The 17,459-nt window shown below is 42.3% G+C and overlaps 1 protein-coding gene across 2 annotated transcripts in view; it reads left to right on the top strand.

Moving 5' to 3' along the window:
• TBC1D8 (TBC1 domain family member 8) overlaps positions 1 to 17,217 on the top strand; it is a 48,482-nt gene extending 31,265 nt beyond the window's left edge. The window contains exons 6-20 of one of the 2 annotated variants that reach the window (XM_056488161.1): positions 106 to 265; positions 1,419 to 1,613; positions 2,728 to 2,910; positions 3,294 to 3,444; positions 4,474 to 4,688; positions 5,421 to 5,538; positions 9,615 to 9,900; positions 10,371 to 10,500; positions 10,766 to 10,864; positions 11,380 to 11,448; positions 12,708 to 12,948; positions 14,002 to 14,067; positions 14,664 to 14,753; positions 14,912 to 15,012; positions 16,257 to 17,217. In XM_056488161.1, the coding sequence (XP_056344136.1) occupies positions 106 to 265; positions 1,419 to 1,613; positions 2,728 to 2,910; positions 3,294 to 3,444; positions 4,474 to 4,688; positions 5,421 to 5,538; positions 9,615 to 9,900; positions 10,371 to 10,500; positions 10,766 to 10,864; positions 11,380 to 11,448; positions 12,708 to 12,948; positions 14,002 to 14,067; positions 14,664 to 14,753; positions 14,912 to 15,012; positions 16,257 to 16,715 (2,563 nt within the window). In that variant the 3' untranslated portion in view covers positions 16,716 to 17,217. Of the gene's footprint in view, positions 1 to 57; positions 266 to 1,418; positions 1,614 to 2,727; positions 2,911 to 3,293; positions 3,445 to 4,473; positions 4,689 to 5,420; positions 5,539 to 9,614; positions 9,901 to 10,370; positions 10,501 to 10,765; positions 10,865 to 11,379; positions 11,449 to 12,707; positions 12,949 to 14,001; positions 14,068 to 14,663; positions 14,754 to 14,911; positions 15,013 to 16,256 lie in introns of both variants that reach the window. The other variant, XM_056488151.1, reaches the window with a different exon arrangement.
• The last annotated feature ends 242 nt before the right edge of the window (positions 17,218 to 17,459 follow it).

Below are 17,459 nucleotides of genomic sequence, written 5' to 3'. Positions count from 1 at the left end.
CAGTGCATGTCCTGGCTTTCAGGATCTTGTGATTCTTTCTTGCTGCTTTTTCTTAAGGGATCTTGAAGCCAGAGCACAGAATGAATTCTTTCGGGCCTTCTTCAGATTGCCCAGGAAGGAGAAGCTGCGCGAAGTTGTGGACTGTTCTCTCTGGACGCCGTTCAGTCGCTGTCACACAGCGGGGAGGATGTACACTTCAGACAGCTACATCTGTTTTGCCAGCAAAGAAAATGGCTGCTGCACTGTTATCATCCCACTTAGAGAGGTAGAGTTGTTTGTTTACTTCACTTTGGATCCTTTTCTGCCTTTTTCTGCCCTAAGCCTCTGCTGCCACTTGACTTACCTGCAAAGAAGTTCGATGAAAAAGTTTGTGTGTATCCTGCCTACAAGGGTTCTTGTACAGTGTGTTCTGGGACTCATTAGGGCCTGAGCTCCTAAAATATGGGTGATTCAACACCATCTTCAGAGTGAAGTATGGACAGGTACTGCAGCAGGACAGAACACTTCAAAAACAGAGTCTGCTTGACCCAAGACTTGGACAAGGCTCCCCTCCCAGCTCCCCAAACGTGTACATCCAGCTTGATGTTGATGGAGATTGGCTTCAACCCATTCCAGCAATGCAAAAGCATCTTTGCCTGGGATCAACACAGGTGTTGAGCTCTCCCTCCATAGACAACCTTTAACAAACCTGTGGGTATTTGGCCAAGTTGTAGGGCAGAGAGAAGGAGGGGATGTTATGGATGCAGTGATGGGCTGACAAATTTCCATGAAATCAAGAGATGAGTTTAAATGGAGGGAGAGCACAAGGGAAGGTGGTGGGAGTCAAACAGGAGAAGGAAGCTGTCAGCTAACACCTGTCTGATCTGCTGTGAATACAAGGCTGTTATGATCTCTTAATTAAAGCTTTCCTTTCATCCTCGACTAATAATAGAGTAACATCCAAATCATATCATAACTGTAGCAACTTACCTGCCACTGTTGCAGAAACAGAAAACAATATGGGAACAGTGTATACTTAATCAAAATTAACAAAACAACTGTTTTTCCCCATCTTCAAAGGTGGGAAAATAAATTTATTCCTCCACCCCCAGAATTTGATCAAGTTGATCCTTTTAGAAATCTTTTTTTAAATCATAAACCCTTTTCTTATCTTTTTCCTCAATCTGCTGTTTAGAGGTGGCATGCAAAGTAATTTATGGGAAAAAAAGGCATCTGGGATACTTTTTGGCATCTGCTTTGAATTTCTAGGGAAACCATGAACTTCAGGCTTGGATATGTTTGATCAAGCAAAGCCAGTATGAATAACCACATTTAAAGGATGCATGTGAAATGCTGTGTTTTGGTACACACAGAATATTTGAATATGTTTTCTGCTGGATGTGGTGCCTAATGTGTTTTCTGTAATGTCTCTGGAAAAGGTCATCAGTATAGAGAAGATGGAGGACACAAGTCTTCTCCCTAATCCCATCATTGTTAGCATAAGGAGTAAGACAGCCTTTCAATTCATTGAGCTGAAGGACCGGGATACTTTGGTGGAGAACCTGCTCCAGAGGTTAAAAGAGGTGAACTCCAGCAACCCATTGCACTGCAACAACTTGCAAAATAACAATCAGGTACCGAACTTTTATTTTTTTATTAATTATTTTATTTATTATTAAATAAACATTATAATGTTTATCCATTTTTCCACTGTCCTGCCTTCTTTGGGAGTCAAATTGATCTTGAGCCAATGTTTATCTGATGCCACCTCTAAAGACTTGGCTAGTGGGATAGAGGACACTCACAGCATAGCTGTGATTGACATGCTGGGGAGAGCAGGGACTATGGTGGGCAGTTGGGCTGTCCTTCACAGAGACCTCAGCAGTCTGGAGAAATGGGCTGATAGAGACCTCACAAAGTTGAACAAAAGCAAATGTGAAACCTGGCAAAATAAGCCCATGTGACAGGAGAGGCTGGGGACTGGCTGGTTGGAGAGCAGCTGTGTGGAAAAGTTGGATGAGTCATGAACAAGTCAAGCCCATAAGTCAGCAGTGTGCTCTTAAAATGCAGAGGGACAATCCCATATCAGCTTGTACTAGCGGGATTGTAACCAGCAGGTCATGGAATGTTACTATGTTATAATATGTTATTATTCCCTTTTATTCTGCACTTACGAGGCTGATCAGGAGTACTGTGTCTAGTTTTAACTCTGCTTGATTACACATGAAGAGTACTGATAATTTGGAGTACATCTAGTAGAGGGTTATAAGATGGTCAGGAGCTGGAGCACATGCTTTATAAGGGGGGTAGAGGGAGCAGTGCTTCCTCAGCCAATCTTCTACCAAATAGTGGGGAGTTGGAAGATCAACTTAACTTGACTGGGCACAGACGCCAGCAACCAGGGCTGAGGGCTCCTGCTTTGAGCAGGGGATTGAAAACTATAGTCCTCTCCAGCCTAAATTGTTCTGATTTTATCTTACAAATCATAGTAGTAGAAAACTGTTTGGTGACTTGCCATCAAGGACACTTAGAATTGGCAAACAACTTCTGTTTTAAAGTAAAAACCCTTTTCCTTGCATGCAAATGAATGACAATTTGTATAAAGTCTTGAGTAAGACCTTTCCTCCTGAAAGGTGTTACAGGCTTTGATGCAAAAGGCAAAGGGTGACTTAGCTCTGTGACTGGAGGTCAGTTGAGGATGTAGTTCTTAGCCTTTTCAGTCATTGCCACTTCGATTTGGCATTGCAGAGCAGCCTTGCCTTTGGATCTGTGTGCACACTGGAGGATGATGAGCCTGCGTGTCTGGGAACAGAGGCTTCACCAGGGAAAGAGAGAAGTGAATGTGAAAAGGAGAACAATTACTTGCTCAATGCAGAAGCACTAAGGTCAGACTTTCATCAGTCTGGAATGCCAGGCCTTGATTTTGGAAAGGTATGTAACATTTGGGGGAAGCTGTAGGAGTTTTAGGGTTTTTTTGTTTTTAAAAAAACTGGGGTTGTATTCAGACAGATAGGCATTTTTAGTAAAATGCACTCTGTATTGGTTGGAGAAGTTAGATATATGATAACAGCTTTTCTACTTACTTGGATTTTTATCTTCTCCCCCCATTTCATTCTGGTGAATATTTATAATTTTTATCCCTGTGTGGTGAATTAGATATGCAAAATGGGAAAAGTCAAAGTCCCTAGAGCAGGCTTCTCATTTCCATTGGTAATGGAATACCTTGTGGAATTTCTAATATGTGAAATGCTTTTGTTTATCAGTTCTCACACGCACATGATCTTTTTTATTTAAATACATCTTCTTGTTCCCAGTCTAGGGAGCAAATCAAAGAGAGCCTGTGGGATGACCATTTTGTAGAGTATGGCAGCACTGTGTGCATGTTTCGCACAGAGAAAATCAGAAAACTTGTTGCTATGGGAATTCCCGAATCCTTAAGAGGCAAACTCTGGCTCCTTTTCTCAGGTAGGCATGCTTAGAAATGTTGGCTGTAGGCATCATCTGGTTCTGGATATGGCAAAACATTCAGGCAAGAAATCTCTCAAGGGCAGTTAAATGTCCTTTACATGGAACCTGTGATACTACTTAAGGAAAAGACATGATCTAAACTAATATGCAAGGAAGTACCCACGTAGATCTGTAAAAGTTTTATATCAGGATGATGTCATATGACATACAGAAGAATCAAAATAACATCTTTGTAATCTATGTAAGTTAAAATTAGCATCATGTTTTCATAAAACAATGTTCATCTTCAAGCAGCAATTAGATTGTAGAATAAATACTGAGTTAGCCCTAGACAAATCAGATTACTGCAAAATAATGACAATCTCAATCCTGGCAGACCTCCTTCTGCTTCTTGTTGAATGTTGGCAGGGCTTACAGGAACTGGAGATGGAAAAAAACAACTCATTTCATTGACAGATATGGCAGAGCCAGAACTTGCCTATAATATGGTCTCAAGTTTAGTCCTTAATCCAATATATGACATATTCAGACATTTGTAAATGTGGAGCTTTTCCTCCTCGAAGGATGTGAACAGTGCTGAGTACATTTCTCCCAGTAATAGTGTGGGACACTTGGAAGAGGTTGCCTAGAGAACCTGTGGATGCCCCATCCCTGGAAGTATTCAAGGCCAGGAAGGATGAGGCTTTGAGCAACCTGATCTTGTGAAAAGTGTCCCTGTCCACAGCAAGGAGGTTGGAATGAGATGATCTTTAACCAATACTTTCAACCCAAACCAGTTCTTTCTGCTGGAGACATCTTTTGCTGAATCAAAGTGTTTTGAATGATGATGTGTCATGTAAGCTTTGCTAATACTTAGTTTAAGACATGTATTCTGCTAGGACTTTGTCTTTTAGATCTGCATATTCACAAACCCTGGGGAAAACCATCTTGCTTATACCCTTTTGAGCAGTAATTCCCACAACACTTTGGTTTAGCATCATCCTTACCGCTCCCATCTTCCTCTTTCTCCCTTCCTGCCGCCTTCAGATGCCGAGACAGATCTGGCCTCACATCCTGGCTACTATGTACATTTGGTGGAGGCATCCATGGGCAGGTGCTGCATGGCAACAGAGGAGATTGAGCGTGACCTGCACCGCTCGCTGCCCGAGCACCCGGCCTTCCAGAGCGAGACAGGCATCGCTGCCCTGAGGAGGGTGCTCACGGCGTACGCGCACAGGAACCCCAAAATAGGCTACTGCCAGGTGAGGCATCCCCAGCAGGGCAATGGCCCTGCTCTGTCCTTTTCTTGAGAGTGCTTTAGATAAATAATGTCCTTTTAGTTGGAAAAGTACATCATTTTAGGTACTAAATGTCATTCTGCCTTGGAAAACAAGCACATAGGCTCAGCAAAAGGCTCTGTCCTACCAACAATATTCCTTCAGCATTTTGCAAACTGCATTTATAGTTACAGAAAGGGAAAAATTGTTTCTGATGCTTCTCTTTGTTTAAAAGTGTGTTTCTTGGACAAAGAAGTGCAGGGCAAATTGGCCTACACAGATGAGATTTATGTAGTGCACTGAGACAGAGGCTTAATGAAGCTTTCTGCCGCTTTCTTCCAAAACTGATGATAAATGATAAATGTCTAGCTGGTCAACTCCCTGAATTCTTACTGAGGGCAGTGAAAGCAGCCCCAAAACATCTTGCGGTATCGGTTACCTGCTTTGTATCTTGGCTAATTCAGTGCTGTGCTTTTCTCCATTGTTTCCTATTGCTCTTATGAAAAGCAGTATACATAGGCTTGGAAAACTTGCTATGCCTATGGGATGCAATTATATATTTGCTGTCTATTCTCTCTTTTTACTTGCTATTTTTTTCTTAGTTCTTTACATCCTGTTAGGCTACTTTTCTTTCTTTAAAAATAGCCACAGTTGAGCATTTGTCAGTAGGATTTGCTGTCACTAACAAATCCCATTTTCTTCTTTGCCCTTGTTAAGTCTATGAATATTTTGACCTCTGTGTTGCTGCTGTATGCCAAAGAGGAAGAAGCCTTTTGGCTGCTGGTTGCTGTGTGTGAGCGGATGCTGCCGGATTACTTCAACCACCGAGTGATAGGTGAGCTTGTGTTCGTTGTCTTGAATACTGGGAAGGGGCAGCCATATGGCACAGGGCTGGGAAAAATGCTCAGGGTCACCTGGGGTCCAGACTCTACAGATGAGGTGCTCCATGTACTTGTTTGGTATGCAGGGACAGCAGCAGTGACTGCTCAGATTCCAGCCAGGGTTGATTTTGGTCTGAAGGATTTGAACTGCAGGATCTGTAAATATGTGCTCAACTTTACAGTTTGTTTTTTTCTTTCCTGTTGATCAGAAGATGGTGAGACTTTTGCCTGTTACATAAATAGAAGAGCTTGTGGGTCTTGGCTAGGAGTGTGCAGTGTTGGAGACTCGAGCTGTTTAAGATAAGGATCTGCTTTGTGATCTGAATTGCCTGGCTACTGGAGCAATGCAGGCTTGCATCTACACTAGCCCTTAGTAATGAGGGCTGATACATTACTCTAGCCCTTAGTAATGAGGGGTAGAGTAATGAGCTCTGCCATGCACTGTGTGTCTTTTACCTCCTGTTTTGTGCCATTATTTTTAAGACTGTTATGCAGAATGCCTAATGCACAGAAAGACAGGGGCTGAGCAGTATTTGTTCTTTGCAGTCACTTTCTTCCCTCACAGGAATGTTTCATAGCCTTTCCCTTTTTAATGCTAACCTTAGTCCATAGCTGCAGCATCTGCTGTTACACCCTTGCTGTGGCAAAGAGAGGGACCAGGGTCACATGTGAGGAAATGAGGATAGGAGCAAATCCCTGGCAGTAGTGGTTCTGGGAGCTATAGTTCCAGAGCTAGAAATGATCTAGGCACTCTTGTGCTGCCTGTGGAGTGGAAGGAGACATTTGAGAAAATTTCCAGTCTTTTCCTTGAAGGATGGGGTTGTCATACCTTCTTGCAGATGCTGTGTCAGTGCTCAGTTTCTGTCTTGTCACTGAACTGGCAAGAAGGTAAGTTAAAGCTGAGTTATTCCAAAGTTTAGTTGGATGCTTAGCATGTTTTGTAGTGCTCTGAATGCCATTGGTATTTTCTGTAGTGGACTTGGCATTGCAACTGTCCCACTTGTCAGATTTTTCTTCTTGTCTTCAAACATGACTTTAAACTGCTATTCTGATAATTGACTTTCATGTTTGTCTCCTTCCTTGGTTAAAGGAGAAACACAGTTTTATTAGTTCTCAAGCATTTCTAAATATCAACAGTGTGCTTTGGATTACTCATAACTTTGATGTTTGCTGGGTTATTGCCCTTAAGTAGCTTTTTCTGCCCAGCCTAATGAGTTGTCTTACCTGGCCAGCCTTACCCCTGTCTTGTTGTTCTTAATTTGTGCTTTGTATCTTGCCTGTCACTTGCCATGGCTACAGCCTACATTGTTTAAGTGCTGGAAGTTCTGTGGTCTTGTCTGTCTATCTTCTGGCCCTCTTTACCTCAAAGAAAGTACTGTGTTTCTCTACTGCCATGGCTCACCACAGCGTGAAGAGCCAGGAGTTCAGCTTGGAAGTTGCCCTGCTCTCCCTGGCTGAGTGTCACTAGTACAGTTTTGCAGCATGGTTGCTTTACTGAGCACTTACTTGTGCAGCTCTGCTTTATCCTAGAACTTAACATGCCCAAATCAGTGCTACTGATCTTTTCCACCCTGCCCCTCCTCTGGTTCCTGTTGCTTGAGTTAGTGTTCTTGGCTCTGCATTTCAGTCGACCTTCTTTTTTGATTTGCAACCAGCTCTTGTCTAAACTTTGTATTGTTTCTTCCTGCCTAACACTTCCAAGACCCAACTTTTCCTCTTTGTGCACCCTGCCAATACTGTTGTCCAAATTCTGATCTCTCAAAAACTTTGGCTATCTCTGACCTTGCACCCGTCACTGTGCTTTTCCTCTTCAGTGTCAGCCAGCAATCTCTACAGTTCAAACAGCTACCAAATTAATGACCTGATTATGACAGGTCTTCTTAGCTTCCTTTTGTCTCAGACCTTTTCTTTATGACTTTCAAAATATTCTGTTTATTTATGTGGTGTTTATCTAGTTAATTAGAATTTCTGCTTTCAAAACTTAGGCAGTTCAGTCCTGCTCAACCTTTTTACTTTCATCTCCCTCCTTCAGCCTTGCCCTTGACCCCTTTCATGAGCTTTTTCATTATTTCACTGTTTGCAAATAGGAAAGCCTGCAGGCAGGGCTCCTCCTTCAGGAATTCCCTGTCCCTCTCCTCTCTGCAATGCATAGAGGAAATTATAGGCAGATGTGTGCAAGATAGAAACAAGTTGTATATGGATCAGGAGTGGTGGCAAGGGTCAGGCATATCCTATTCTCAATTACCGTGACTTTTCCATCCCCTGCATAAACCAGCAGGGCATCTTACCTGCTAGACTTTACCTGCTAGACTGTCATCAACTTGACACTGTAATAATTCCTTCAAACACTGAAAACCTTATTGCATTTCTCTGATTTGCCTTTTCAGTCCTGAAGATGTCATTTATCTTGCATCATCACCTACCTCATTATGGTCTCATGCTGTAATACAGATTCATTTGCTCAGATTTCATGTTTTCTATGAGCCTAATTAAAAAATTGGCAGAACAGTCCATTTTAATATGTCTGCTTGGTTTTCGTCTACAGTGGCAACACATTATTAGAAGATCTGAGAAAGATATGGGCAGTATTGCATGTTCCTTTTAAAGATCTGGTTTTGCCACTGCTGTTTCTGAGTCTGGAATGATCTATTTATATATGTCTTGTCTATCTGTCTCTGGCTTGCTTCAAATACCTCTAAATCCAGCTCTGGTTTTTAGGTCTGTCTTAACTATGGCTATTAAATTGTTTGCATTAAGCTTATTAAAAAAACCCAAACAGAAATTGCCCTCTCAGTAACTCCAGTCTGTTTTTCTCCTTTTCTTCAATCTTACAGAAGGCTTTTTCTTCAAAGCATCATGCTTGATGTGTTTCTCAAAAGCTTTTTGGATGTCCATGGGCTTTTAATTTTGATTTGTGATGCTGTAATGTTTGTTCAGTCACCAGCAGAAGCTCTTTATGGCCTGATGTGAAAGGTTCTAAGACAGAGAAATGCCATAGCTATTTTTTTTCCGTGTGATTTGGATTTGGATGCAAAGCCAAAAGATGCTGGCTCTCTGCCACAAATTGTCCAGGTTATATTCTGCTTTTGAACAACAAGTTTTGAGTGCTAGGGATATATATGTGTCAGCAATTAAAATTGTGTCCTGATGTTAGCAGAATATGGGCTGTAAGAAAGAAATGCAATAATGTGAGAAGAAAGACAAAATAATTGAAAAGCTAACTGCATTTTGTATTCAGGAATATTTTTAACTTGCAGTGTCTTTGGTCGAAGCCCTGATGTTGCATATTTGGTTTGTAGACACAGTCCACTTCACTGAGAAGAAACTTTATTGCTTCTTATAACAGCTGCTGACAAAGCAGAACTGAGCTAGTAGCTAAACCAGAGCCCAGATCTGCTCCTTTTGGAAAGACTGGTTGGGACAGTTAGGAAATCTTTTATCTGGGCATTGCAGAAATGTTTTGTTCTTTATGTGTAGATACGTATGCTTGTGAGTATATATTTGTATCTGTGCATGTACTTCCGTGTAAATATTCTTCCTGCTTGGTGTATGTAGCCATATTTGGACTTCCATCCTATATTTTCTCACTTATAGCCTTTGCTGCCCACTTGGTTGAGTACATACATTGGAGAGGAATGTGTACTGTCTCATTTTTTACTGCATACATCCCAAGTGGAGCAATAAAATGCTTTAAGATTTCTTTTACTAGCACTTAATTATTATGTGCTCCTGTAGCCAAGACCAACAGCTGCTGCTATTGCTATTTCATTGCACCCTAAAGGCACTTAGGAGAATTAACACACTTTTTGCAGAAAGTTGTTCAGTAAGGATTATGGACACAAGGGTTGGGCTGAGATCACAGCAAGAGGATAATGGCATTTTTCATTGTAGATGTGTGTGTCTCTTGCTGGTTTAAATTTTAAGGAAGTCTTGAAGTTAATAGTTCACAGCAGTGATTAGCTTAAAAAATATTTTTTTTTAATATTTCCTGTGTCAGTCCTGGCTAATACTGTTCCTTTATGACTTGTAGGTGCTCAAGTAGACCAGTCAGTGTTTGAAGAACTTATAAAAGAGCAACTTCCAGAGCTGGCTGAACATATGAAGGATCTGACAGCCCTAGCTTCCATCTCTCTTTCCTGGTTCCTTACCCTTTTTCTCAGCATCATGCCCCTGGAAAGTGCTGTGAATGTTGTGGACTGCTTCTTCTATGATGGCATCAAAGCCATTTTCCAGCTGGGCTTGGCCATACTGGAAGCCAACGCTGTGGATCTGTGTAACAGCAAGGATGATGGGCAGGCCCTGATGATCCTGAGCAGGTATGGCCACACAGGAGCACTCTTTCCTGTTCTGCCCTAAAACAAAGGCATTGCTCAGTAGGCACCAGGGCCCCTCTGTGTCACCCTGCTGCTGCTGTCACAGTGTCTGCCTTAAACAATGGCTTCGCACATCGGACGAGATGTCCTGTGAAGTTTCCTGGCACTGCCGAGACGCGCATCGCCTGCGTCAGCGTGCAGTATTTACTGCTGCTCTTCGTGCCTTCCCTAGACTGACGGGCTTCCTGCTCCAGACTTCAAGGAGACAGAAGTTTTCTTCCTTGGGCAGCATTTAGTCATTTGGCTGGCTTGCTGTTCCTCAGATGAGTAATCACAAGGGCATTTTTGAAGAGTCTAGCTTGCCCAAAACTCAGTTTATTTCTAAGTCTGATCCATAAGACTTATTTGCTTATTTGAATTGAGAAGAGTACAGTGTAGTGTGATCTGTGCTCTTATATATATCCTCCCTTCAGGTTTTTAGAGCATGTCAAAAACGAGGAAAGCCCTCTGCCACCTATTGGTAATCACCATGCATTCTTCAGTGATGACCAGGAACCCTCTCCAGTGACTGAAATAGCAAACCTGATTCATGATTCCTATGAGGTAAAATAATTCTTTGTATCTACTAGTCAGTTAAGTTAGAATTTTAAAGAAGAAGGTTAAATTCAGCTTGGATGCTTTGAAAATTAATACACACTTACAGATTCCTTGACTAAAATGCTCTCATGTGACTGGGTGTAGTATGAGTACCTAGATTAATTACAGACTGGATATGCTTTTTCTTCAGTCTCACTGCCCTTTAAAAGCTGTATTTCCAATTAATACAGGTATGATAAAATACATAATAATCTCTGTTCCTCTCTTACAGAAATTTGGAGACCACTCTGTGGAACAGATAGAGCACATGCGCTACAAACACCGGATCCGTGTCCTGCAGAGCCACGAGGATACAACCAAACAGAATGTGGTGAGCACGGCATCATTTTGACTGAGGTAGCTCAGCATTGCCTCTGGAGACACGTGGGTTTAGTTTTTAAAAAGGTGCCACCGGGTCTTGAAAAGTCATTGCTGACTCTGCAAAAAGCTTTTCTGGGATGCTGATGGTTTTTCTTTGGCAGCCATGTAATTATTATAGTTTCAGGTGGCTTTAAAGTTCTGAAAACTGCAGGACTGTCCAGCCCAGCACCTTATCTGTGACTGTGGCCAGCCCTCAGCAGATGCCTGGGGAGAAGCGTGAGGAGAGACAGCACCATGCGATGCATCCTGGCCTCCGTGACCTGTAGCTTAGGGACTTCCTGTCTTTGTTTCTATAGCCCTTGAGGGATTTCTCTTTTCATGGATCTGTCCAACTGTTGAACCTAAAGAAGGGGGAAACAGCACAAAGATTTTTTTAATAGTGGTTTTCAGCTGTTCCACCTAGGTACAGCTCGTGAGTCTGCCTGTGTCAGTGAAGTCACTAACATGATTTTCTTTCTTTTTAAGCTCCGAGTTGTCATCCCAGATGTCTCCATTCTTCCTGAAGATTTAGAGGAATTGTATGACTTGTTCAAGGTTGGTCTCCCTGAAAAGCAAGGGATGCACCTCATTGAGGCTTCTTTGGGTATAATTTGCAGCTGTTGCTTGGCATTGACCTCCTGTCCTCTGCCTGGGCTGTGCTCCCTGGGTGGAATCTTGCCATTTTGTCCTTGCTGTGGTTGTGCAGTTGTTAAAGAGGAATAGTAATGTACTGATTCTTCAGACAACTATTCCAGAGTTTCTTTCTAACTTCCTGCTTGGAAATGGTCCCTGACAAGTTAGGTTCTGTTAACTTTCACATTCACATGCAGAATAAATTAAATATTATGTAGCTCTGCTCACTGTGAGCTTGGCAGTGCTTTTAAATCCTGTTCTCTAAATGCTCTTTAAAGGCGGACTCTCTTTTCCATGGGGAAAAAAGCCCAAACCCCACAACCTTGTGCCCTTGCCATTTGTTCCCAATTTTCTAATTTTTTTTTAAACTAAAAGCAGTTTCAGTTCCTTTCTGTCAAGCTGATGTTTGACAAAACTTACAATAAAGTTGGATACAGGGACATCTAAGCTTATACAACTACACTTGATTTAGAGGTCCAAGCTGTAATTGTTTCCCTTAATGGACTGTTTCTTCTGTGTACTGTTCATAGCCATGAATACTGGAATATGACTGTGGTATGTTGTTAGTGTTACACAGCTTTGTTGCCAGGAGCAGCTCTATTCTGCCTCCATTAGTGGTTCTAAGATGATGCTGCTGGGGCTTGTTCTTCATTGCTTCCCTCCTGCTCCTCACTTCTGGTTTTGATCTTTGATTAACTCTCACTCCCCTAATTTAATTTTCTGGTACTGGTTCCTTTCTTGTTATTTCCTTTGCTCTCCCAGGGACAGCTTGCTTTGCTGGGACTCTGGTTTGCCTGTCCCTAACAGAAGACTTAATGGGGAGGTCTGAGAGTGAATAAATGAGCAGGTCAAGCCTACAGTTACTCCAGATTTTCCGTGACCCTTTGTACCTCAGGGACATCCTGGGTCAGATATGGTTAAAAGAGTTTCAGGAGCCCACAGTGAATCTCTTTCAAGAATCTGCCCAGTCTCCCTTCATATTTATTAATTATCCATGGAAAATTGTGAGAGTGGCTGGCTGCTCTGATGAAAGATTTGGATTTTCACGCAGGAATGGTGTCGGTATCACAGTGACACCTTGCACAGAGCAATTTCAGGCACGTTGCAGCGTAGTTTGATGCGAATGCCTTTTTCTGCTGCTGGTGCTCTCCGCAACAAGCGCTGTGTCCCATCTCTCCTAGAGGGAACACTTGCTGAGGTGCTACTGGGAGAGCGGGGGCGCGCAGTCGGAGCGGCACGACCCCAGCCGGCCGTACGCCGAGCAGTACCGCATCGACGCGCGGCAGTTCGCCAGCCTCTACCGCCTGCTCTCGCCCTGGACCTGCGGCGAGCACACCGAGCTGCTCGCGCACAGGACCTTCCGCCTGCTGGACCACAACAGCGACCGCCTCATCGAGTTCAAGGCGCTCGCCTGCTGCCTGGGTAGCGGCTGCCCGCGGGCTGGGGGGCAGAGCACCTGGGGAGACAGGAGGGCTAATGTGCCACCTGACTGGCATTCTAGGGCTTGTCATTACTCATGTCAGTGACCTTTACTCATTTCTTTTGTGTTTCGATCACAAGTCAACCTGATTTAAAAGACAGCCTAAGGACATGAGCGAATGCTGTATTATAATATTTGATTTTGTCAGACAATACAAATCTTTTATGACTTAAGGATTACACTTGGGCCTGCACAGAATGCTAGGAAATCCTCTCTACCCAGCTGTTGTTCTGAGTACACCTCTGAAATCTCAGTGTACCTCTTTGAAACTGCTTCTTAAAGACTTAACCTTACACAGCTGACTGCTGCCTGCCTTGCATGTTGACAGTAAGAACAAGAAAAAAAATCTGGCCAGCAGTGATTGAGGGCTGTGCTAGGGTTGGTCTTGAGGCCACCAGCTGTCCTGATAGGTGAGACTGCCTGTCCAAAATCTGGCTGAAGAGAAAGTGGCAGATCTCAACTGTTGCCTGACCTCAAGTGGAAAAAAACTGAAATTCAAAGCTTCACTAAAAATCAGTGATTTTTGTATTCTTTCCACTTGCGATCTTTAGGATTTTTACATGAACACCTAGACACCCTGTACTCTCTTTTTATTTGATTTGATTGAAGGATACAACTTTAAATTAAAGTTCTTCACAGTACTTGAGTGCATTTGAAAGTTCAGAATCTAATTTTCACTGGTCATTCAAAGTGTGAATTATATTACATGTGAAATAGTTACCTCCTTTGGGCTTACTCTATAGAAAAGCAGTGCTGAAACTGAAGCTCCACAGGGTTAGGTGCTCCCAGTCTATTTCCCAAGAACAAAGACCAAAACAGATGGCTGTCACCTGCTGCTCCTCATTGACAGGCACAATCTAAAGTTAGACACTGGCCATATATTTATTGTCCTTGTAAACAATTATCCTTTGTGCACAGAGAGATGCCTGATTTATTTAAAACTGTGGAAGTAAATGCCTGGGTAACTTCCTTCTTGTTCTTTATTTTCCTTGCAGATGTTATGTATAATGGAGAAATGAATGAAAAGATAAAGTTACTATATAAGCTGCATATCCCACCAGGTAAGAAATCTGAAAGGAAATTAATACCTCAGTTTCCCCAAAAATCTCTTGCTTTTGGGAAAAAGCTGAACCCCATCTTGCTCCCTTCCAACTGGGAGCTTATAGGATGTGCATTTGTAGTTACATTCATTGCATTTTACAAATTACTAATTACAAATGGAACCTTTTTGGATGAAATGTACAGAATACAATGTCAAAACTCACACATCTGTTGCATTCAGAGATCTTTTGCAGCCAATTATATGGTTACTTCCAGACAAAATACAAACTGAAATAACGTTTTTGAATGGCTTGTACTCCATGTACAGTAGAGATCTCCTTGTATATCTTGATCCAGTATTGATTAGGTGACAAAATTCTGTGGTAGTTCCTTTGTGCAAAATTTTTAATTAAATGTGCAGCTCTTGGCAAGCTTCCAACTGCAGCACGTCTTACAAGAACATAATTTTACACTATGATTTAACAGAGTACCTAAAAGCATTTACAGAAATCCTTTGCACAATTACTTCGCTTTCTTCAAGTATGTAAATTTTAGAAAAATAAATAACCAATCATGCTGAATTCAAAGGATTAAATTTGTCACATTTCTTGGACAGCTCTCACAGAAAATGAACGAGACAGCCAGTCACCATTGAAGAATCCTTTGCTGTCAACATCAAGACCACTGGTCATTGGAAAATCAAATGGTATGTCCAGAATGGTTCTCTAATGTGAGTGCATGAGAAAATCAACTTTCCACTTGTGATCCCCTACCATGTTATCTATGCTCTGAGGTTTGTTTTGAAATGTAAAGTTACTTGTGACTTGAAAATTAATTCTCCTTTTTATGCCTGCTCCAAAAAAGGTGATGCAGTAGATTACCAAAAGCAACTGAAGCAGATGCTGAAGGATCTAGCCAAAGAAAAGGATACCAAAACTGAAAAGGAATTGCCAAAAATGAGCCAGGTATGTACCTTAGAGGTTGTACTCTAAGAGTTTATACTTCTTTAATAAAAAAGTGTACCCAAAATGAAATTACTGAATTCAACAGTTTGGTTCTCTCTCATGAAGTATAACTTCAGCCTGAATTTGGATTCTGTCCTTCAGGCACTGAGGATTGGGCTTCTCTGATCCAGAGAGCAGGTGCTTAAAAACTTTCACTTTCAAAAAACTACCTTCCTAGCAGGCCCCTCTGCTCAGACTGGCTGTTGAATAGAATTTCAGATTCATCCTCACCTGCAGCAGAGCATGCAAGCAAACAGGCTTATACAGGCTGGAAAAAGGTTTCCTCCTCCTAAGCCAAAGAATTCCCAAGAATGTACTTTTTTGTTGCTTCTTCCCATACCTCCTCTGCACCAAACCGATAACTTCTTACTCCACCACACCTGGAACTTGCCCTGTCTTAGCCAAACAGTGACTAGAACTGCAGGAAAACAGCTGAAGGTTGTCACAATCTTACCTGTTTCCTGATGCCAGTAGCTTTCCGTGTTGTTGGCATAAGGAAAGCTATTGGAGGGAAAGGGGTCCCATATTAATGAAACAAATTTACAGACTTGGGACTGGCCCCAGAATCCCTCTGTGCTTGTTTTGCTGAACAAAGTTTTAAATGGGTGGCATGTACCCAGCCTGTTAGCTCTGCAGGGGCTCATGATCTCATAAAGCCATCATTTCACTGAGGGCTCACAACTTTCCTAATAGGATATATGGAGACATCCTCTCTAGCCTGACAACCACCTGTGATGGTTGAGCAAGGGACAGACAGAAAGGAGCTGGGCAGGGAAGATCTCTGAATTGTTTTAGAAGAGCTGGGAAAGAGGAGAGAAACAGCAGAAGGGAAGTCTGCCTGCAGGCCTGTGGTGGGTGCTTTGGTTGTTGTAACCCAGTCTCTGTAGCAGCCAACAGTAAGGGATTACCTCTTGCCTTGCATCTCACTTCCCTTGGATCACCTGGTAGGCCCTGATTTCCTTCATCAGAGCATCAAAACACTTCACTGCCCTGTTCCCTTTCTGATTTCAGCACAGGGTTTCCTAGCGCCACTGGGGGTTGAAATCCCTCCACTAAGATTTTTTAAAAAGCAGGCATAAGTTATAAAAGAACATACAAATGTACACAGCATTCCACCTGCCTTTGCACTCCTGTGCCCCACCTGACTCCTGCAGTGATGCTTAGCATGGCTATTCGAGACTGATGCGGGTTTTCATCTTTTACAGAAGGAGTTCATTCAGTTCTGCAAAACGTTGTATAGCATGTTTCATGAAGATCCAGAGGAGAACGATTTGTATCAAGCCATTGCCACTGTGACCACACTGTTACTTCAGATTGGAGAAGTAGGACAAAGGAGCATGAGCTCGGGGAGCGGATCAGACGAGTTCACCGAGGACTTACAGCCCGAGGCCTCTGCTTCAGACCAGGATGCTGTTTTTACTGACACTGTGAAGACCCCTCCTAAAGACTCTCAACCTTCACCTGTGACTGAAGGGGACTGGACTGTGTCTTTTGAACATATTTTAGCCTCCCTCTTGACTGAACAATCATTAGTTAACTTCTTTGAAAAACCCTTAGAACTGAAACCAAAGCTTGAGAATGCAAAGCTAAATCAATACAGCCTCAGAACAAATGGAATGAGCTGCCAGTCACGGAGTGAACATGCAAAACCAAGCACGCAGTAGCAGCGAACATGTCAAAAATGAAATGCACTGAAATTACACCAAAGGACATACTGCAAAAGGCTTTCAGTTAGCAGTGGACTTCTGGTATCCAATTTGTTGGTCTGTGGTTTTAAGAGCTTTAAAAGCTAAAAGTGTGTAGGTTTGTTTTGTGCTGTTGACTTCTTATGTTGTTTTGAATGTAAAAGGAAACATCTGTCTACAGTGTGAAGACACTGAAGCCCTCTTCTGCCCTGGGAGAGCAGAGGCTGGCTCCAGTTTCTTTTTTTTTTTTTTTTTAAGCAGGGGAAAACACTTCTCATCTGCTGTCCACAGTTTGTTTTGGTTGCCTTTTTTTTGCACTAATACCGAAAACTGTTTCAATGCTGGTAATTGAAACTATTTTAATATATTTGATTGTATTCCAATTTTTATGTCTTGCTGAAATGTTAAGTGTACATGGACTGTCCTTCTGATGTTGGTCTGTGAAAACATGCACTTTTCAATAAACCCTTTTTGTACAAGACTGGCATTGACAGTATTTACTAGTTTAGGGAAGCTAAGTGCCTTTAATCCCTACTGCTTTAAACAAATACCCTGAGAAAGCATGATCAGAATTATTTCACTAAGCAAAACCCTGTTTCTGTGTTGCACGCAGAGCTGCTCTGGGAGGAGCCTACTGAGTCTGCCTAAGAAGCCAGTGGGGCACATCATCCAATGAGATTACATACATAAAATATTGATCTATCAGTTTTGGTTGAGTTTTTC

The sequence above is a fragment of the Oenanthe melanoleuca genome, chromosome 1 (genome assembly GCF_029582105.1).
Source record: "Oenanthe melanoleuca isolate GR-GAL-2019-014 chromosome 1, OMel1.0, whole genome shotgun sequence".
In the NCBI taxonomy this organism is placed as follows: domain Eukaryota; kingdom Metazoa; phylum Chordata; class Aves; order Passeriformes; family Muscicapidae; genus Oenanthe; species Oenanthe melanoleuca.
This window is presented reverse-complemented; position numbering and strand designations above follow the sequence as displayed.